The sequence below is a fragment of the Gallinula chloropus genome (assembly GCF_964237585.1).
Source record: "Gallinula chloropus genome assembly, chromosome: Z".
Lineage (NCBI taxonomy): Eukaryota > Metazoa > Chordata > Aves > Gruiformes > Rallidae > Gallinula > Gallinula chloropus.
This window is the reverse complement of record NC_140089.1, coordinates 44,123,314-44,146,544: the sequence shown is the minus strand read 5'-3', so window position 1 is coordinate 44,146,544 and position 23,231 is coordinate 44,123,314. Positions and strand designations below refer to the sequence as shown.

Sequence of the window (23,231 nt, the reverse complement as noted above, 5' to 3'; positions counted from 1 at the left end):
CGAGATCTTCATTAATGATCTCCACAATTACAAAGGGTGGGCTCGGTTAAAAAAAAAACCAAATCCAAAAAACTACAAAAAACCCAACAGGATGCCAATTGATAGATTTTGTCATCTGAACCCATGGAGACATCTCTTTCTTTAAAGGCTGAATGCTCTTTCTTGTGAATTACACTGAGAAAGAGCAGTAGAAAGTGAGTGCAGCACAGCATTTAACAGCAAAAGTGCTATGCTCCATTTGGTCAGGACTTTCAAAGGGAGCAAGTGAATGGAAAGACTTTTATTTTGCTATCAAGCAGTTCCCTGAAGTGATAGAGGAAAGGCAATTTCCACTCTAGCTTCACCAAAATACAATAGAAAATTCATTCAGATCTAGTTTTGTCATCTCCTATCTCTTACTTTCTCCTGTCTGTGATATATCCCTTCAGGGCTTAATTTTTTCTCACCAGTCAACAGGACTGAACAACGCACAAGTATCAAAAAGCTTGTAACCTTGGCAAACCCCAAAAACCTGTTGGTTTTGATGGAGCAAGAAAGGACTCTACAAGTCCATCCTCCCTTCATGTTCTCTCACTGCCAGATCCAAAACTCTATTTCTTGTTTTGTGACCGGTCAGATAAAATTATTTTCTGATCCCTAGGCAGAGCCCAAATTCTAAATGTGTATTCTCCCTGAATTTAATGAGATACTTCAAATGAAATACTTTTGGCAGAACACACACAGAGATAAGAGATTGTTGCCAGGGAGACTTTGAAAACTCTTAGAGTGTAGTTTCACTGATATTGTTTTGTAGTGTACATCCATAGCTGAGGTTGACAAGCAACCTCAGCCCTTCCATGTTGGGAGATGAAAAAACCTGGTATGGTGAAGCAAGTTTGGTGTCCAAGCTCTGAGATCAAGCTGGAAATCTTACTCCTTGGTAGCTTCCTAGCAAAATGCGCAGTCTGTCCCCCCAAAAAATGCCTTTACATCCCATCCCCAACTCCTCCCCCCAAGAAATGTGAGAACTATTCTGTATACTTGAAACTCCTCCTCTGGACTGCATTTTGGGAAACGTGACTGGAGCTATATAGTCAAACCTCCAGGTTTGGCTTATCATGGATTTCTGAATTTCCACAGACCACAAGACAATGCTATGCTTAAGTTTGCTATAACCTTCCTGTCAGCTATATTGTTGACAATTACCCACAGATATTTGAGTGGCTGACGGAAAGAATGGCACAATCCTGAACAGAGGCCTTCTTTGACTAGCTATTATACACATAGTCTATTCCCTTGCTAGCAATAGATTTTTTTTTTAGACATGCATATATGTCATATGTATTTTTAATGTCCTAAGACATTCTTTTTCGCTAATTATATTTTAGATAGATCATAAAAGATTTTGCCCCTTTATGACACAGTCTATTTCACCCCTTTTCCTTATGAAATTAAGCTCTCATTTTGTAATCCACAGCAAGATCAAATACCGCATTCTCTTAACACTCCATTAGCCTTGTGAACCCTTCCACATATATCAGAGCAGTTACATGGGGCAAACTCAATCATTTACAAATAAAATAGCATCAGTTGCAAGCATGAATTAATAATGGAAATCCTAAACTCTTTTACCTTCACTGCCACCAAGATTTTGTCCTGCTCGGGACAGAGGTTATAGCATTCTGCCAGAAAGACTTTCCCGAAGGCTCCTTCTCCCAGTTCTCTTTTGAGAACGATATTGTGGCGCTTGATGTGCTGCACAACTGTGAAGAGAAGAAAAAACGGAGATCAGAAGTGGGCTGCAAGACCTGGATGGGACAGGGCTCATGCCTGCAGCCAGCCACACAGAGAACAGGGTTGCCTGTAGAGTGGAACGTAGAGTTGCATGTCGTGGAAACAATCAAAGTGCCCATGTGTCATTCATTAGTGCCTTGTCCAAAAAGAGCAAGTTAATATATTTATATTTGGAGACCAGTGCATTTGCAGGATAAGAAGACATGGAACTGAGAATCACCTGGAAAAAGGACATTTATCATTGTGTTACAATGAGTACAGCTTGAGCATTCGTAACAGCCAATACTCCTTTTTTTAAAGAACTGAGACAAAGAATCAGAAAACTAACCAAACCTTTTTCACACTACTTCTATTTTTGTACCTCTAACACTAGCTGAACTCTCTCATGCAAAGCCAAAAAGTTTTAAAATTAACCTAACCTAAGAAAACAAAATGCACCCTCTTTCAACTGGATCCAACATAGCCCTCTGGTTCTCTTACCACTTGTGCAACTACTTTCCCTCCTGTGCTATACCACAGGAACAACAGGATAGAAATTTTGTTCTCACAAACGTGATTTACAGTATTGCTCTGAAGAAAAAGAAATAAAAGATGGACGAAGGTTTTAGACGGCACATTGGATAGAGTCTTAGTTGAATTGCTGCCCAGAATCAATTGATTAAAGTCCTTGAACATTTTTGTTCAACTCATTTTACATTTTCCTTTCAGCAGAAGCTTCCATTAAAACATTTAATATTTAAAAGACTCTACCAAATTTTGTAGAATACATTATCAATTTGCAATGTTCAAGCTAAATAAAGCAGCCATAAGGGCAGTTTAACTGGCCAACTCAACAGGGCTGACAGCTTGTGTTGCTGAAATTGTACAAGACAGTCAGCACCTACTGATGAATTTAAACTCAGTGCATTTAGCTGCTGTGGCAAACACTGAAATTTAACCCTGCCTGGGCAAAGTCTATTTGCAACTTAAATCCTAAACACAGTGAAGTAAATAGCAGTGCACAGGTATCAGGCCAACTTCTGCAAAGCCGTGAATCTCTGCTTAACTGCAGGGACCAGGGTTAAACCCTGCCAGTAATTCAGGATATATTCAGATGCAGACCAACCCCACAGCTGTGGAAAATGGAGCACTGCTGGTAACAGCAGCAGGGAGACATAGCACAGCCTGTCACCATTGCTGTCACCAACATTTTGAGAAAGGGCCATGCTCTGCAGGAGAAAAATACATGTCCCCCACACCCTGAGCCTACCACAATGATTGTATATATGTGCACTGCACATAATTACAATCTGTATCCATGTATGAGCATGCAGAGGGAGCCCAGCACTGAAGGAAGCCAGGAGAGAGAGGGATGTCCCCTGGCACCTCCGTCACAAGTCTTCCAGGCAGGCAGAGTGCCTGAGGAGCAGACCTCCACCAGACCCTGCTGGCACCTGCTAGGAAACCCCAGGCCATCAAGCAAGCAGGTCCACTGTGCAGAGTGAGGAAAGCCAGCTACTCCCCCTGCCACACCAGACCCACCAGGGCTTGCTCCTGTCCCCACAGCTGGTGGCTGTGAGGGCTGGGGAGCACTGCCTGCCCCCTACTCCAACACCAGACCTCCTGGCAGAGGCCACACATCCCATTAATAGCTGGGTGGACATGAAATGAGACTGCAAGGTACCAGTGTTCTTCACTCTTGTCAAGCTGTGGTCTAGCGCAAGATTAAATTTTGATCATGGTGATGCATCTAGATGGCTACTCTTCGTTTGGCCAGCTACCTGAGCATCTCCCCCGCAGTCAGCAGGAATTTTCTTTTTATTTTCATTTCCTCCTCAGCACTGGCTTTTCAATTACAGCAAAAAAAATACAGTCAGCACAAGAGAAGCCTGAACCAAAACACACCTTTTCCCCATGGACAGGAGTTAACTGGCATCCCCCACCTCTGCTAATACTGGTCATGAGGCAGACACGTGGGGAGGCCTGCTGCCCCAGCACATCTTGTGACCTGTGCTTTGCAACACACTTGCTAATAAATGAGTACTCCCCGCCACCTCCTGCCAAAGCTGCCATTCAGCCCTGCCTCCTAGGGAATTTTTCTGTTTCCCTCTGCTCAACTATCACCAGGGAGGATGCCTCTCTTCCTTTCCTACACAGAGAAATTCAGCTCCATATTACCAGTGTCACCATCTTAAAATGTCCATGGAGCGGAGGGATGAGATCCTGTCCTATTGGTGTTGGCAGCAAAACTCCAGCACAGACAGGTTTTCTCTTGGTTCTTTCTACAGCTGCCAAAGACCTGGTGATGAACTCAGTCTATATCTGCTGAATTCGGTGTTGGTCCTCTCGTAGTTTGAACCCAGAACAGCCCCAATTCTGACTCTAGCAGTACAAAGGTTTTTGGTGAAGTTTCTGGAGGACTTCACGAACAACAGAGTGAAAGTATATACAAAATATATCAACTACTTCTCTTGTAGCACACTTAGAACTGCTGCAAAATGCTCTTACATAAACCAAGCATTTGAATAAACAACCCATCCCATAAACCAACCTGTTAAAACCAAAATGCAGCAAGCTGCAGAAGAGATCTGTGCAGAATATATTCGCAACTTGTCACACTCTAGCCATCCCTGTTACCTTTCTGAGCTGCGCTGCGTTACTGAACAAATAAAAAATGACAGTAAATGTGACTAGATTGGAGAGATTAAGTGTAAGAACAATGTAAGTAAATCAAACACATATGATGTGATGGAAATATGACCTCAGGAAAAATCCGTTTAGCACACGGAGGGCCCCAGCCATAATGACACTGTCTTCAGTGGGAGGAGATTTCAGCAGGAGATACACTGAAAAATTCAGGTCAAAATCTGCTTTCAGTTAATATCAGGATAAAGCCAATTATCTCTTTGGAAGTTCAAGAGATTATCCTGGATTTACACTGAAAAAACAAAGCAGCATTTGGCCAAAGAGGTGGCATAAGGGAATTACGGAAGAAGTGGTCTCATAACATTGTCTCACAGGCCAAGACAGGCAAACGTTCAAAGGGCAGCTACATATTCTCCTCCTCGTGACTCTAAGTGGTAAATGCCTTTGAGATGCCATTTGTACTTTTAAAAGTACATTGTCCCTGGTTTAAAAGATCTTGTCTGATTACTGCAAAAAATACATTACATTAAGCTATAGCCACTTCAAGTTGAAACACTTAAGAGAAAAACGAAACAGAATGTGAAGTGAGACTGAGTAACCTAAACAAGGGTAAATGCTGAAAGGGGGTTTTGGTGGTAAATAATAACTGCACAGATGTGCCCATAGAAGCAGGGGGTCCCACAGGTGACTGCAAGGAATTGGCTGGCAACAAGGAGCACAACTGTAGAAAAGGGCTGTCTTCTCATCTCAAGGTCTCAGAGACATCCCACCAACAGAGCTGGACTTGCAGGTATTTCACTAACCAACCAAAAAGCTGTCTCTTCACTCTGGAAATGATGCATCAAAGCCTTCTCCTGCGATCACTATCTGCAGGCACAAGATTGCACTCCTCAGGTAACCTACCTACCTTTGATGGTGAGGTGGAACAGAGAGGGTCACACTGTGTTCTGGAGTGGGTCCCAGCAAAACAGGCAACTCACAATCGCCTTACCACGTTGAATTCACTGAGTTGCATGTGACCGATTCCAGTCACGGACAGCAGGATACTCAGCGGTATGAATTATTAAAATGCTGCAGGTAATTAAAAAGTGAAATGCTGTGACAGAGTGAAAGTGTTTTCCCCTTGGTCACAAACAATAATTCTGAACATTTTACCACATGTGACCATTACAGCATCTAAGCTGACCTTCTACACAGCACAGAGCGTAGTGTTGAGTTAAATGACCTGTGCTTGGCAGGAGGCTGCCTCCAGAAAGCAGCTGTGCCAGTCTTGATTTGGAAGTCTGAGCTATTCACTTGCCCTAATGTGTAATCATTTTCATTGCTAATAAAAATGCATGCCTTTTTCTTTGCCTCTTAATTTTTAGTTTGCCTGGCTTATATGTCCCTCCCTTGGGTTTTAGGAGAGTTTCTCAGCTAGATCAAGCAGTCTTTTAAGGTCTGGTATTAAATATACATCTTCAATACTCTTCTTGCTTTTTTTGGCAAGGCAAAGAGATGGAAGGCCCATCCAGAAAAACATTATATCCAGTTTGCCAGTCATTTCTGTGGCTTTTCTCTGGAAAAATTTCAACAACATTTTTAAAAGATGTTTTTTCCAGTTTGGTTTTTTTTCCCAACTGGAAGCCACGTTCTTATTTCACTCTCCATAGGTTGTGATAAAACCATAAAATCAGCTCCCTGTATCTCTATATGTCCAAAGATCACAGTAGTCCTTTAAAGGCTGGGTTTCCTAAAGATTACAGAAATTACAGTGTTATGTGGTATGCATGAGTGAGCCTCATCTTGAATACCTCACCCAATTACAATATCAAAAGTGTTGCAAGTTTCCCATGTGTCTCATGGGAACAGCAGAGCAGGAGAGATCTGTCCTTATGGAGAAGCTGCAACACGGACTCGCTGCTTGATGGACAGCAAGTGCCACAGCAGACAGGCTCCATCATCACTGCTCACTCAACTACCAACACCAGAAGATCCTGGTGTGTTGCACGCCCACTTAAATCATCTGCTGAGTCCGCTTTCTAGGATACTGCTCAAAATATTGCTAGCAGTGTACATGTGGAACACTCCTGATGAAATATGTTGTGCCAGGACTCTAAGATGAGAATGGGGACCTTCAAGATACCAAGCAAACAGGCAAGGTAAGATTAGACACATATTTACAGTTGCATAAGAAAAAAAAGCAGGAACAGAAAAGACTCATCATGTGACGTGACATGAAGTGCCACAGAAAGGCATTTTTGCCAGTTTCTTCATTTCTTCTCCCACCATTCTTCTTGCAATTGTGAAGACTTTTCTAAGATCTTGCTCAAAAAAAAAAAAACAGGTGTAAATGGTTCAGACAGTACACCAAATTTCTACAGCATCTGTCATTCACATAAAAAGAGGTGTGGAATTTCAGAGAGAATCTCATAGCAGGAGGATACAAAACCACTACGAAGAGCAGACAGTAAGTCTAACCCAAAAGCCAATGGATTCGGCAGTAGCAGCATCTCCACTGTTCTGTATGCTGTAGCCTGAGTAGAAATTTTAGCTCATTCAGATGCCTACTCTCCAATTGCCTGGATGCAGAAATAGGCCAGCTCAGTTCTGAGAGCGTATTTCTCATTATTTATCCCACACAACGTTTGCTACTTATCATTTTCTACATATTTCTGTGTAGTGTTATTGTTGTTTCGTTTTTACCATACAGCAGCAACAAATCCTCATGCAAGGTCGATGCCCAGCTGTTGTAGGCATAAACAAACAAGCAGCATGTTTTCATATATCTAGACCACAGCTGAGATTCAACTCACACATCTTTAACACAAAGAAAATAAGCCAACAGAAAAAACGCTCCTCAGGTACTCTGCTCTAAATAAAAGGTGCTGGTACAGACTACAGAAAACTGAGCATGGAGGATTCACAGAAGAACTAGGTCAGAAAAGCATTCGGTCCTTGTCACATTAGCTGTACAAGTAAGGCTTCTGAATCACTTTGAATTTTGTTTTGTTTCTCTGAAAAAAGCACAGTTTAATTCAACAGCTGTGAAACGGTTATCCCTGAAGGGCCATCTGTGACTTGCTGGATTTTTCACAGGCACCAGGCCCCAAATGGGCCTTGAGGAGACATTTAGTGGGCAAGCTGAATAGGCAGTGGTCTTCCTGGAAGACCTGGAGACATTTATGAAAGGCAAACCTGTGAGGAATAACATAATTCCCTGGGATTTCCTAGCTGTCAGGAGCCACATCTGATGATAAATCCAATAAATCTGTGATTGCTGTGGCTTAACCTTTCCATTGCTTCATTTACAACTTACATCCTCTCGGGACCTATACTTTGAGTCCCAGAGTTTCGAGTGTCTTGGTTGAGAATTAGGCTTCCCTTCATGGCATAGGGCTGCAGCTCGTGGGACGATGCCCAGTCCTCCCTCACCTGCCTCCAGCAGCAGGGGCACAACAGCTCTTGCCCACTGTAAATTCCTTCTGCTGTAGCTGGTGTGGCTCTTCTCTGGCTGAAACTCAAGTGCTTACAGTCTTTCAGGGTTAATTTTTTATTTCTGGTGAGGTTTCTTTAATCTTACTCTTTTGTTACGGTGATTGCTTTGGTTTAGCTGGGCAAGACCCACTCAGCTTGGCTACAGATAGCCAGACATATTGCCATACTTGATTAGATCCTTATTTTAAAGTAGGAACTACTTAATGTTAAATTATAATAACAATTCTATCATTGTTTTAAATGTACGAGCATTATGAGCTAAATTCACCCTTTCAGGAAAACAAGGGTAATGAAGTTGAGTTTTTTCCAGGCATGAATTTGCCCTTGCACACAAAAACTAAGGTACACAAGGCCCTCAAGCCTTAGCAACCTGTAACTGGCTTTTATTTCAGTTACAAATATGTATTAAATATGGATTTGTTCTGTTACAAGCTAAAACAATTGGGATACATGCAAAAAAACTGCACACTAAATTTGGTGCTCTATGTTCAGAATAAATAGCAGATATTGATTGTTCAGTGGTTCTCTTTGTATGCTGCTTCCCAACTACTAACAACTTTTCAGCACAGCATGGTAAATGCCAGCAGAAAACTCTGCTGGAATTTTGATCAAACATTGCCTTTGCAGATGTATATACACTTAATTTGTAAATGCCAATCTCAATGCACTTCTTCCAAAGGATTAATGATTGTAAAGCTTAAAAGCTATTATTATGTGCGAGTTGCTGTATAAAACCTCTGCTGGTATTTTATTGTGGCAAATCAGGTCTGTCTTTCATGTTCAAGTTAACTGGAGACCGTGATCTCATCTCCACCACCACCACCAACCCCCCCCCCCCCCTCCTCTTAGCTCAAACCAGGAAATCCTTTCCCTCAGTACGATACTAATCTTTGGGGATCTGCTGTGCTGCAGAAGCAGAAGCACTCAGCAAAGGCTGGGGAAGTACCATGTAGCGTATCTCATAAAATAGACGCTTGCAGGGGAAAAAGGGCTAATAAACATACTGTATTCAAAGTATTAACTCTTTTCTATCTCTGTTTTCAGAAACAGGCATAGTCTGAAAAGCATTCCAGGATACCAGTCTAAGAAGTAGGACCTGAAAGAAACATCATACATTCAGAGACTGAGGTGTATTCAAGTTTGGCCTAAGTGGATATAAAGGCAAAATTCAAAGGAGATTGCCCTATTTTTGATGTAGGTTTCTCTGCTTTGCCTTTTCTCTTCTCATTTTAAAAGTAAAAGGAAATAATTTTGTACCTCAATATAAGGGAGGACAGAAGGATTTTACTGGTGGCCTTTGAAAAGGAAATATGAAAAGTAAATTAAGCTTTCAAGCCTGTGAATGAATAAACCACGTGCTTAGCTCACAGTCCTAAATTCTATCCCCTTATATAAAAGTTAAGCACGTACTTAATCTCTACCTTTTGCTGAACTATTTTACTAAAAGATAGCATAGCATCTGATCTGCTGTTAGATGGGTAGGTCTGCTCTGTTGCAGATAATTGCGCACAGAAAAAGGAAACAACAGAGAAAAAACCATAGCAGCGTGACAGAGCCCAGTCTTTTATATATATTGTTTCTAAGCATATCATTTACACTTTTTTCTAGTAATTTTTGTCCTGCTTCAGAGCACCTTTTACAGTTCTATCATGCTGCAGTGCCCTGTGTGGCTTTCCATGAGGAAAGGTGAATCTTACGCATGCCTGTGTTTTGCTTTCTTTGGGCCAAACAAAAGAGGAAACCTTCCTCGCCCTTGGATCAGATCCTTGCAAAACAAAACAAGCAGGGAGGAGATAAAAATGAGTCTTGAGTCTTCTGATACACTGACCTCAGTTTGTCCTCTGGGGATGCAGAAGGGGCCAGCACTGACCACTGCACTGCCCCAAAGCCCCATGCCATGGAAGAGATGAGCAAAGCCGTCACAAAAGGTGAACAGACTGGAAAAAGAGCCTATTTCCTGTTACAGACGTGCTGTCCTTCAGCAGCATTTCTGTGTCCTTCCATGGTGAGCCTATTTGTTGCTCTGCTGCTGTTTCACTGACAGGCTGGCACACCTCTTCAGCAGGGCATGCCATCTACAGAGGTCTGTGTTCCCAAACAGGGACTTACTTCCTCCAGCCCTTGTTTCAGAATCCCAGTGCTCTACGGGTAACAAAGGCAGCTGTAACTGGCTGTATTTGCATGCAAGGTGCACACAGAAAATTGGTCTCTACTGCTGGGCTGTGCCAGAGACCTCTACTGCAGCCACAAAGTAGTAAAAAAATTATTACATTGTATTAGCATCAAACAAAAGCCCTACAAGTTCTCACTTACAGGTCATCCAAGTGGAGTCACAAAGGGTTTTGCAGGACTGAACATGCTGAGGGTTTTCAGGATCAGATTCTGAACAACTGCAAAGAAAAGATGACTTTTCGTTTGTCTTGCTGCACATGCACTGAAAAAAAAAATCTTCATCTGTTTCCATATGAACATAGGATACAATTTTTCAAGCTTAAGAAGATGTACTTATTGTGGACCACATACCACCTCCGCTGACCCGCTTCTTCCATCCTGCATCCTCTGAAGGACAAAGACCATAAAGTGTATGCTTGTTGCACGACAGCAACACAAATTATTCTGTGTGTAAAGGTCATGAGGTTTCTACAGCCTTGGTGACTTCTCATCATTCTCCAGGGTTTGACAACCTTCCCAAATCCTAGGGAAGGATACGAATGAGACTCTGTCATGCATCTTGCATTGAGCTTTGATTAAACAAACAGTGGTGGTCCTACGTGGAATTGGTCTGTAAATTGCACTAAACTGCAGCCCAGCAGGACTTGAGAACACTTCAGTCTTTTTAGCAGCAGCAGGATAGGTGCCTATTCTTGTTGTCCTGATAGAAAATCCAACCTGCCCCATGGATACAGTGAGAAAATAAAAGCTGTGTCTTGACAATGTAAACAGCAGGACTTTCCCAGATCATTTTGCTTGCAAAAAATGTCATGTATTTTCTCTTCTCTGCTCTCATATCTGCATCTTGTTTCCATGTAACATGAAAACCAACGCATCTAGCTAACAGATTTAGCAGAGAATATGAGAAATCTCTTTCCACTCACTTGTGCTCTGGACTCTGTATTTCAGACAAGCAAGGAGTCCTCCTCCTTCTTTGCTAAAACAAGCTTGGTGAGAGACCAAAAGTCTCAGCTACGTACAGCTCCTTGCAACCGGTCTGCACAACATTCAGCCCAGAGCCACTTGTCCTTCAGTGGATCAGAAGCAGTACCATGATCTGTATGCCCCCATAGCTGTGGACAGTTAGGCACCAGTTGCTCAGTCCGCGTGCCAAACAGAAGAAGGCTTAAAGTAGGAGCAAAGAGTTCCTGGATTCCACTACAGATGACAAACCAACAGGTCTGCTTCTCAGCAAAGCTCCCTTCAGACATCAATTTATACCAGGGCTACGTAAATTTTCACTAACATGTGTAAGTCCCCTCCTACATATGAATAAAACTTTATTTTAGAGAAGGAGAATGAACACAGATACATTAATCAGAAGTTAGGCATACAGTACGTCAGCAGCCAATGAAAAGCAAAGACCTGTTACTCCTTTAGGGTAAACGACAGCTTCCCACAGGGTACACTGTGATAATGAACAGTCAGAGCCCCAGTACCAACAGCAACAACACAACCAACGAACCACTAAATGGGATCTTTTAAAGCTGTGGCCCATGACGAGGTTGAGGACAAGTTCAGTCTCTGCCAATATGCTTTCGGCACCTAAAAGCATCTTGGTTTTGAGTTGATAATTACAGTGTGCCGAGCCAAGCAGCTGTCACTAAGGAACAGGAGCTGCCCAAATGCAACAAAATGCATAGAAGTTTACTGGCTGATTTATCACACAATAATGAACCCAGTTACAGCCTTTTGAGGCATGGAAGTGAAAGACAGAAAGAGGGAGAAAACAAAAGAGGAAAGGGAGGAAGAAAGAGCTTTGAACATTTTGTTCCAGTTGGTTTCCAAGAAAGAGGAAAACACCAGGCGTGATTCAATTGAAGGATGCCCTCCCACAGCCCCGCTGCTGCTGGAGAAGTGGCCACTGGGCAGATACCCGAGACACGTATTCCCCAAAGCACACAGACCCAGTCTTTGCCGAGACGTGAACTCTCGCTGATGGCAGCACACACACATAGCAGGGCAAACAAGAAGAGGAACGGCAGAAATGGCTGAATGAACTTTATTCAGGATCTGACATACGATGTCATTATAATGAACATGACCTAAAGAAGAGTGTCACACTCATAAGCAGACGGAGTTGGCAGCTCTGACCAATTAGTACCAGTTAATTTTATGTTGATAGCTAATACACGCGTATGGTATTCTGTAAAAGCTTAATAGATGTCACCATAAATCACAGTCACCTTTCTCCCCTGCACTCTTTATATTTGGAAAGTACTTACAGTTGAATTTTCTGTAACACTTGCTGTAGACCAAAGTGAATGCAAATGTAATCCTGGCAGTCTCTGCAAGAAACCGAAAACGCAGGGACCAGAAAAGCTCTCTTCTCACCTAGCGTCTACACGACTGTTGCTTTTAAAAATAAAAGAAAATGGTTTTGTTCCAACTACTGTACACCATGATATTTACAGCGACTGTAGTTTGCACAGAACAAAGATAGGCAAAATGTAGGCTTTTTTCTCCCTCTTCCTCCTGAAGTTCAAGTTCTCTCCCAGAGCAATAAATGCCAGCTGCCTACATACTCATGTACTTGGGAAGCATTTTGAGCAGCAGCTACCAACAGAAATGGCTGCTACATGTGTTGAACTGTAATGGCAGAATACTCCATGCGCTTATCAGTAAAGGAAATTAGTAAAATTAACCAACTTTTTATTGTTAAGGGTGAAACAGCTGGATTTTTACCTCATGTTTTTTGGAACTGGCGTTAGCTGCAAAAGAAATGGGTGTTGCCCATTGGTACACATGCCCTCTGTGCTCAACTAAGGCCCTGACGTACACAGAGCGTTACTGTTAGCCCCACAGACAAGATGACATCAGGGTAGGCTGACAGACCGCTTCATAAGCAAGACCAGCAGCAACAGGAGGGCAAGTGCATACCTGCTTTTTGGAGGGACTGGTCTGAAGCCCGTTCCCAAGCTGGACAGTTGCTCTGCAACAATATGGTCCTCAAGCAATTTCCAGGACTCTGTGTTTCTATCCTGCCCTTCTGCTCAGAATTTTAAGGAGAAGAGGAAGAATCAGGATCTAACGTAATTATTTACAAACCAGTTCCAAGATTTATTGGGTAGTTTTCCCAATGTTTTCCCATGTGCAGCTCTCAACTAGCTTCTAGGCTAGCATGTTGCTTTCACCATTGCTTCTGCCACATTTAGTCTTCCCTTGTAACATTTTCTTTGATATGAGGATGGTAATTCAACCACATGCTACAAGAATGTAACAGGCTCTAACTGCAAAAATAACCATTAGTGATTTGCATTTTTCCTTACAGAGACACTACAGAGAGACAACATCATTTGCTTCTGAAACCTACACACACACACAGAGATGAAAAGGTATTTGTCATCAGTGCTTTGGCAAACAATTCTTACAAGGCTTCTGCTAGGTGAATCCCCATACCATTGTTTCAACCACCTAGAAGATAAGGCCAGAAATGCTTACCTAGTTGTTTTATAATCATTTAAAATATATATATTAATTACTTTATATTTGGACAGTCTTGCAGAGCTGTGAAGTGTAACCTTTGTATTCCTGAAAGGTCTTACTTGGTATATTTTGAAAACAACGGCCTGGACTTTTCACTGCCTTCACTTAATTTCAAATCTCAAGTGGAAACTCTTCAGATATGGGTTTGGCTGCAACGAATACTTGCTTTTATTTTTACAGATTCTGGCCTCCTTAAACTTTGAGTGCATTACAACACAGTAAAAAAATAAAAGCAACTGGAAAGAGAAAAATACATTAAAAGAAAAAAGTTACAATAACAGTTTATCTTGCATTTCCTTCAGTATTATCTTGTATGCCATCAAACTAATCCTGCTCTCACTCACAAAATGTAAACTGGTAAACTCAGTGGAGTTCTTCCAGATTAAGAGTTACAAAGAGAAGCTGCTGAAGAAAGTAATTAAGAAACCCAGGACATCCCCTAATTTAAGGGGGATGGGGGTAGGGTGTGAACCAACAACCCAACAACAACAACAACAAAAGCCCCATCAAACCCCCAAAACCAGACTTGCCATGAACAAAAGAAAATGTGAGGTCTGCTGCTTAGCTAACTGCCCTAATTCTTTGCTTACGCCAGTCTGTACGTTAGTTCATAGTCTTTATGTACCATCTCTCATAAAAATAAACAGGCCCTCAGGGACTGACATACCACAACCAGCACTTCAAAACTACTTGCCGTGGCTCCCTTTCCACACCTTCATAAATGAAAACAAATAAAGATTTCTGAACAGGAGCTACTGGAATAATTTTCCTACATATTGTGTCAAGCAGGCATCAGAAATGCCAGTTGTTGTGAAAAGTGGTGAAAACGGTAAATTGCATCCTAAGCAGGGCTGCTCTTGCTCTGCATTGCAAGACCATTTTAAAAGGCATTTTCACCCCAAATCAACCGAGTTGAAAGCTAGCTACAGCAGCCAGGAGCAGGTAGTCCAAGAACCTGCACTACTCCTGCTACTGCACAAAACGTGCTGTGCTTTCACATATGGGCCCTAGTTACGGGCCGCCGTGCCGACTCTTGCTCCAGGACATCATGTTTACAGTCCAAGCCTGGCTCTGCAGGAATCTGATACAACTTTCCCAAACCACTGAGAAGGTTGTCACTGAAACAAGCAGTCTCACAGGAAAGAGGTACATCCTGCCTCAGAAAGGCCTCAGGAATCGGACAGTTTGGGAGTCTGAATGCAAAGGCAGTACGTACATAGCAAACGCGCTATACGCAGCAGCTTTCCACCCAGTAATTCACATCTGCAGATACACAGGAGAGGAGGATCACCCATACCAGGGAGTTTACTGTCTCCAGTGAGAAGCACAAAACCAAAGTGTTGATAGGCTCGAGAAGGGAAACAAAGGAGAGATTAAATATTGGCAGGGTGCACTATGAACTCTGAAAAAAAGAAAAGGAAGATGACTAAACTGCTCCAGTTCAAAAGCAGGAGACTCTCCAGACCTCAGTTGATTAGTAGTGTTAATCAGATTTTCTCCTGTTTTCTCACTTAAGCATTTTAGGTCCTGTTAATTTAGATTTCTTCATCGTGAGCAACTTGTTACAGCTGCTCAGGACCAAGCTGGACATCTGCCCCAAAGATTTCCCTTAAAGATTTTATATAACATTTTAATTAAATGCTATCCCTAGTGCAGCAAGAATTTGTCCATATCCAAGCCAACATCACAGCCACTTTTTTCTGCACATTGTTTGATTATTTTTTTTTTCTGTTATACTAGACAGTCATATTTGGGGTATGCTTAGAAAAAAAGACAGCAACTTTTGCTAGCTTATTTATCACTACTTCTCAGTGACTCAACTTTATTTCGATGCCACAAATTGCACAGCTGCCAGCCTGTTGGAAATATTTCTGAATCCCATTTGGTTAGTTATCCTACAGTTTCAAAAGCTTACGATCTCTTATGGAAGTTTGCAGAAGTAGTTCCCTCACCCTCCCCAGCTATAGCATGACAACGCATGCCAGAACACAGGCTCTGGCACAGACTTTGGAGACGGATGTGGAAAGGTTACACAATTTCGCAATAAATTCATTATGATCAAGCAGCACCAGTTAAAGCAATCACTCCCCTGGCCAAAGGAATAAATGAGGAAAAGAAAAACAAAAAAAACCCAAGTCTTCACTTTTCTGATGTCCTGTTGCATCAAAGCACAGGTTGAAACAAGCTGAGAAAGTGTAATGTGCTTCAACGTCTTTTTCAGTTGCTATGGTACAGTTTCTTATGGAAAATTCCTTGTTCTGCGTGATGTTTTTCCTGCCTCATTTGGGATGGCAGAACCGTTCCTTGTGTCACCTGAGAAACCGGGCTGTCAGTTTCCACCTATTGGTGAGAAAGAAACTCATCAGCAGCAGAACTCAATGGAAAATTCCTCGGGTAGAAGTTTCTGCGCTGGAGGCCAACAACGACACCAGGGAGGAAGGATGGATGGGGTCAGGGGCTGAGGGAGCCACGCAGGAGATCTGGCTTCCACCTCGGGGCTGGCCACAGATTTCCTGCGTGGTCTGGGGCAAGGAATTTAGTCCCTGGGACTCTCTGCTGGTGCAGGCACACTTCCCCCATTCTCCACCCTGTTTGTGAAGTCACAGGTCTGTGACCTGCCCACAGGCCCACCAACTAGCTCCCGGCTGCAGGAGCCGGGCCATAGCCCAAAAGCTCTTCAGGCAGGGGTTATTTGAAGCTGCAGAGTCCCACAGCGCTTTGCACAGTGAGGTCTCATCTCGACCCTGCGGCTCTAAGGCAAAGCACGCAAATAAAAGTAAATAATTGCATTGTGCTCTGCTCTTAAGGAAAAATATCAACATAGGCAAGGAGGGAAAACTCCAGCTTTACTGTACAGTGAAGCGGGAGAAAAGATTTAGCTTTTTAGAGGAGTTCTGCAATCTATTTTCTGCATAGATAATGCCAAAAATTGCCAGAAACTTTGTCTAAAAATGGTATTATAGCATCACGCTAGAAATGCAAAGCAATCAGGGATAGGGCCTTTGCACTAGGGGAATTTCTTGGGTGGATTAATTGGAAGTAATCCGATTTTAATGTGACATTTTTCCTGCTGGAATGCTTTTCCTTCCAATCAAAAAATAATTAGATTCCACCACATTTGATTCATGACAAAACCAAAGCACAGTTAAAAAAAAAAAAAAAAAAAAGAAGAAAGGAAGGCAATAATGTTTTAATGCAGCCGGATACCTGCTGTACTTCAGAACGCCGAAATTCCCATGGGCTCCCTGTGGTGATTAGAAGAGCTTTTGACCTCTCCGAGGAAATGGGTTTTGAAAATAATAAATGCATAAGTGCTCAAAAAGGGACTCTTTTAGTAACGTCTATCATGAGAATGAAGAGCATTCAAGATGTGACAATGCAATAGCACTCCATGGGACAAATTTTCTGTTGGTGCCAATATTTAAGGCTCCATTGACTTCAGTGGAGTTTCACCCTTTAATCCAAGGTTTATACTTGTTGGATATCACTTGCAGTTACATACAACCACTTTTGTTTTTTGGAGTCCCTCCCTTTCTCAGATAATTTCCACAAGAAGATTAATGGAAACAGGTGCAGGAATGAAAGAAAATGTGCCGAATGTTTACTGAACACAAGTCAGTACATTCAAAATTTGGACTCACACAGCACTGACTTCAGCATAAAGCCAGTCAAAAAAATTTGACTGAAAAAGATTTTAATGGTGTAAAATAATGTTTCAAAGATTCAGCAGCAGGAAAATGTTGATTTTTTTTCAGTTACCTTTTTGGATTTCTAGCACAAAGGATCAAATTCAACATTCCAAAGTAGAAAAAAGGTTTTTATCTCCCCGCCCCCCCAAAAAAAATTCCCCATGACTTTGAAGTGTTTGCCCAAATAAACTTTTCATTTTAAAATACCAAATGATTTAAATTTTATTGAAGATGCACGTTTTTCCATTTCAACATTTCAATTCAAAGCTTTAACTTATTCTGATTTTAAAGCAGCAAGTAATTTTGAAATGCTGAAATCTCCCATGGGAGGAAAATTCTATTTTTGAACAGCTTTACTTCTGTGCATTTAAAATCTCAGCTAATACCCTGGAACTTTGGAAGGGGAGGAGTTGTACTGCAGATGGAATAATTCAGTGAAGGCTGCATTATTCTGTTTGTACAAAGTGGTAAAGGCACTAGCACGTTCCTCTCTCACTTTGCATTATTGTGGAGGAATCACTCTTTCAAGACTGCCATCAGATGAAGAACTGAATGCCAGTCTCATATGGAAGCCTGTGAGGGATGTCTGCATATCAGCACGTTGCTCCTGTGATCACTATCCTCATGCTTAACCAAATTAGACTCCCAAAAACCTTATCCAGTAAAAATCATATGCAAATGGAAAGGATGTGGAAAATGGAAGTTAAAACTCAAGCTTTAGGCATAGCAAGGTTGTAAGCGAGATCTAATGAAGCTACAGAAGTTTGAACCAAAGCCCAAGATTTGAATACGACTGACTTTTGACAAGCTTTACATCCTGATCTGAATGCCATCAATTAAAACTAATTTTTCACAAAATCTCTCCCAGACTAAACAAAATTATAATCATCAAGCAAAGATTCTGTAAGGTTATCCCTATACTGCTGCAAATACTTGTCAATGCACAAACCCTTTGGAAGAGCAAAAGTTTTGCATACAGCAGTGATTTTGCACTAGAACCCACCATTTAGATTATGATGGGCTGTCTCATCTTCAGGAAGGTTGGTGCTGTTATACTAATATTCCTAATACAAAGAAAATCCACAGAACGGCTCCTGTGCTTTTCAGCACCCAAAGTAAATCATGCTCTCTCTTAAATATCCAGTCCCTTTGATAATCACAAGCGCTGCTGTTACATTTCCCTTATCCCAGCACCCTAATTATCTTTCTCTTTGTATCTCCAGCAGCACAAAAAGCAGCTGGGGTCTGAACACAGTGGGGGGCATAGATGGGTACAGAAATAAATGGTGACACAGAAGAGCTTTTTGTTCTTCAGCTGTCTTTTGATGCTTTCACACTCCCCAAAAGTACGAGACATTTTATAATTATGACCATAATGAAATGTCATCAGGCATTCAAGAGGGTTTCCCTCCTGAAGAACCAGAGAAGCAATAAACATCAGTTTAAAAGCTGTAAAAACAAATCAACAAACAGTTAAAGCCACGGATGCAAGGTCCTGCCATGCTGACCTTCAATTCTCTTCACTGGGGCTCCACAGGAGTGTGGATGAAATTCCCTTCCCAACCCAATACGGATATTCAATTAGCTGGCTGTCAGGGCAAAGCACAGAAAAGAAGGAAACCTCGATGAACACATCGGCCTAGTGAAAGGCAATTTAAAGGCTCCTTCATCAAACACCACTGCTTTTAACCAGTCAGGTAATGTATCAAAAGCAAAGCCTACTTCCCCAAATCCTTTTGCTCCCTGAATCCAAACCCTGAACTCATGCTGCCGGTGAGGGCTAAACCTAGCTAGTGGCTCTAACTGCATGAACATTAGAGCAGTAATGACCAAGAGGCCCACCCTTTCGTCCTTCTTATCTTGTATTTCATTTTTTCTCCCCCACCCTCACCTTCTTTCTCTTTGCCTGGGAGGATATTTGTGTGTATCTCAGCCTCACAGGATGCCACTTCTTACTGGAGCCTTCTCTGGTTACCGCTTGGATACATGCAAGACACAGGCTTTTGTAGTTTCCTGGCTCTTTCTCTATTTTCTGAGCATGATTTATCTGCTTAATTTTTGTGATGTTGGTTCAGTTTTTTCCTGTCTAAAGAGTTTTTTTAGTATTGTGTCTCAGAATTTATGATGCCACCTGTCAAACACCAAGCTTGCTGGCTTAAACAACACCTAGAGATAAGAAAATGTCCTCCACATTTGCGACATGGAGGTATTCCCTGTAGCACGGCTTAAGGACTTACAAGGATTCTGTCCATACAGAGCAGCTGTCTGTTAAAGGTAACAAGCAAACTGTTAAAGAATCTGTATTGTCTTTCCTCTGTTTCGTAATCTTGCTCTAAGAGAGCACCGAGTTAAGAGACTAAATATATTCATTTTTGCATTCATGGGTACAGTGTGCATTTTATAAGTCTTTGTGCTAGTTCTCCCTGGTGCTTTGCTCCACCACCTTTCACTGGGTTGAAGAAGAGGGGAAAAGAAACTTTTGTCTCCTATGAATCAAACTATCACCTTCAGAGGGTCAGACTGAGTGCTAGATGCCCATAGGTGCAATTTTATTTATGGTCATCCTAAAGCTTGCACAACTTGAACAAAAAAAACACACCAAGAACCTCAATAATTTAAGTGCATCAGGATGCAGAAATGCTTAGCTTGCACAGTATTAAATGCCTCATTAGTTTACTTAAAAGCAACAACCAAAAAAAAAAAAAATTCCTAATATGCTCTTGTCAGAGGCAATGAGGTTTGTCACAGATGAGGTTAGATAAAGCCTGCTCTATCACAGAATCTGAGATACAAAGAAAACAGCACTCGCTGATTTTGGCTTGATTGTGTTCAAACAGCCTTCTTAGCCTGATTACCCAGAGAGTTAATATGCCGTGCAAAACTCCACGTCCAGCTCAGCTCTGACGTGACTTCTAAGTATCTGTCAGGAGAAAGCAGCATAGGGGATGATGGGTAGCTTGTGACCACTGAGTGTTTATATGCTTGTAAACTGATTTTCTTAGTATAAGAGCATGGGGATATAGGAAAGATTTAAATCCTGGATTGCTGTATTTCCTTACACTGCATTTCTATTTAAATAATTGCACTTCTTTCCTGAAGACAAAACCTCATGGCATTGAGATGATTCTGCAGCTGCTTTTGTTCTCAGCATTTCTCTGAATTCATCCTGTCTTTCTGGGGTGGCTACCTTAAAAACCCCTCTGTAAGAGAAGAGATATCCAGGGGAGTATTCTGACAAAAGTCTTCTGCAGTCTGCTGCTGCATTTCTTTACCATAAGGGCAGACACTAGTCTCGTAACCATTCGAATGCCTTTGGCTGTAGTTGTTTCAGGAAGACAGCTCTTGAGATGGTTTAGCTAAGAAATACTGTGGATTTTAACATGCATGCTCGTATACAGTATACCCTGTCCTGGTAGCAAAAGGTCGAAGAAAGCATAACAAGATGTTTCTTAAAAGCCTTTGGGGACATTTGGATGGGGCGACTGGTCTGATGAGGCCGAGAACTCACTGTGGGTGGGCACAGCCTTTTATATATGGTGAAAAATAAATACTGCATGCTCAGGCAGAGATCCTGTCCCAGGACTAGACCAAAACATGTAAAATTCAAATATTTCTCTGTACAATTTCTCTCCATTATTAAGAAAAACACACGATGTTTTTCTGTGCTCTACATACTTCTGTGTACATTACTCTGTCAATAAACACAAGCTGCAAAGTTGAAATGGCAAAGCTGTCTTCTGCGGAAGCATGGCACACCTGCGTGCTTTGTTCTCTCTTGAAATCATCCTATCGTGCAGTCAAGACAGTTTACCAGTCCAAGATAAATCTCTTACCAGTTTGTTTAATGTTGCCATTTACCACAGACCTATTTCAGATGTCGAAGCCAAACTCAAAACATGCAGAGATCAATAGGCTGGAAAGACTCACGTTGATTAAAATGGGAAATCAATTCTGGATTTGGCCTCTAGAGGAGAGCTATCACTGCAAAGAAAAGTTGAAATTTCTCTCTTCTTCCTCATTTCTGAAAGACATACTCTATTTTGTACTGTATTTAGTCCTCAACATGGTACAGTTTCAGGGTTCTCTAAAATGCGATGACCTTAAAGTGCAATCAACATTGTGATAAATGTGCAAACCCAATTCCAGTGAGGAAATGTACTGTGACAGAATACATAATGCAGAAGACTTCAATTAGCTGGGAAAGAGTCACCTTCTAATAAAAACAAGGATTGTTGAAAGCAGCTGAATTCAGATTAACTTTCAGAAGGAATCGCTGCATCTGCACAGAAAGCAAAAAGCTTGTGCCCTCCTCTCCAGATGGAAAAGCTAGGACAAAAAGGAAATACATTCTCCAACAAGGACCATGTGAAATTGAGACTTAAATCTGTGCTCCTGCACCACATCTTCAGGATGAGAACTGTGATTTACTGTGTCCGAAACCACATTTCACTGAAAACATGCACTTCATGTCTCCTCTCAGGTTTAGGCACAAGACTGACAGAACCCTTCCTGCAAGGCTGAATGGAGTGCAGAGCTTTTGGGCTTCGCACCTGACACCTGCTAGGGCTGGCTGTGGCAACCAAAGACATCCAGCCTGTGAATCCAACCTCCCCAGCAGTGGCTGAAGATGTGATGGAATTTTAAGTCAAAGGCAGTTTACACCTGCAGTCAGCCATAGGCTGCAGGAGCTGAAGAATGGTGAGCTAGTCTCTGCCCTTACCCTGCCGCAAAGGGGTGGGCAGCAGTCCCTTCTCCAGGTGCACTGTGGATGCAGTGGGGGTTCACAGCCCTCAGGGTTGTACCAAAGGCTCACCTCAAACATTACATTGTGTGCAGGACACTAACACACCTCTGATGATGCTAAGACTGTTTCACAGCACAGATGAGTGTCAGCTCTCTGCTGCAATGGCTGGGGGTGCCGGCAAGCCCTAAATCTCTGGCATTCTAGCTGCTTACGATCCATCTTCTCCTCTGCTCTCCTGGTCCTGAGGATTTCAGCCACAGGAGGATATAAATATGTTGCTGCTAATGTCAGGGAAGCTGCCACATACCTTATAGGAAATTTCTGCTGGCTTACTTGACAGGGTTAGTAATTAAAAACTTAGATCAACCTTTGTACCACAGAGCATAAGCCAGTGTGTTAGAAGATCTGGAAGAAATACACTCCTTAAGGTTTATCAGATACTTATTTGATGAAGGGTTTCTAATAGGTACAGTACCAGCTGGTTTTAGATACCAGAAAAGTTACCACTGAGCTCTACTATAGCAATTTTTCCATTCCCAAACTGAACAGATACTGTATGCAAAATTAGGTTAGAATTTACCATCAGCATGGACAGGAATGGCATTGCTGGACAACGATCTCACAAATCACTTTGCGCTCACCTGATGATGCAGCACCTTTGTGCACTCCTTGCTGCACAAGTGAACTTCACAGACCGAAGCGTCACAAGCACACGACAATGTGGACAGTGCTGGAAAGAGCAACCCTGTATAGCAGGGTGCATCCACTTCTAAATCAGAGGATGAAGAGTAAGTCCATAAGCTTTTGCCCTGAGCTTTACCACCCAAGAAGTTGCTTTCCAAGCTTTCCCACACGGAGCTCTGGTCAATGCATTTCTGTCTGGAGGCAATCCCATTGCTATTCCAGTCTCAACAGTCTCTTGAGTGGAGACTTGCAAATACTGCAAAACAGTTACTTTTCTTCTGATGAGAATAAACCACGGACAAGACAAATCATGCCCTCCTGTACAAGGGTTGGAGCAAATCAGCCATGTATTGTTCTTTCTTTGCCAAAGGCTGAGACTGAGGTTCTTTTGTTTCTTTTCCATTCGTTTTTCCCTTTTTCTGTTCCTGCCTACTTTGTGTGGGACATGTTCCCCTTCATGGGTATTGTTTTCAGCTATTTCTTTGTCTTAAAGCAGATGATATCTATCATCAAACTTAAAAGTTAACCATGGCTATGTATTA

The 23,231-nt window shown here is 42.0% G+C and overlaps 1 protein-coding gene across 1 annotated transcript in view; it reads right to left on the bottom strand.

The window, feature by feature from the left end:
* Positions 1-23,231, bottom strand: part of NTRK2 (neurotrophic receptor tyrosine kinase 2) — a gene marked incomplete at both ends in the record, with an annotated part of 199,766 nt that overhangs the window by 46,366 nt on the left and 130,169 nt on the right. Inside the window, one exon of the mRNA XM_084278353.1 lies at positions 1,612-1,742. Coding sequence (XP_084134479.1) covers positions 1,612-1,742 — 131 coding nt within the window. The remainder of the gene's footprint in view (positions 1-1,611; positions 1,743-23,231) is intronic.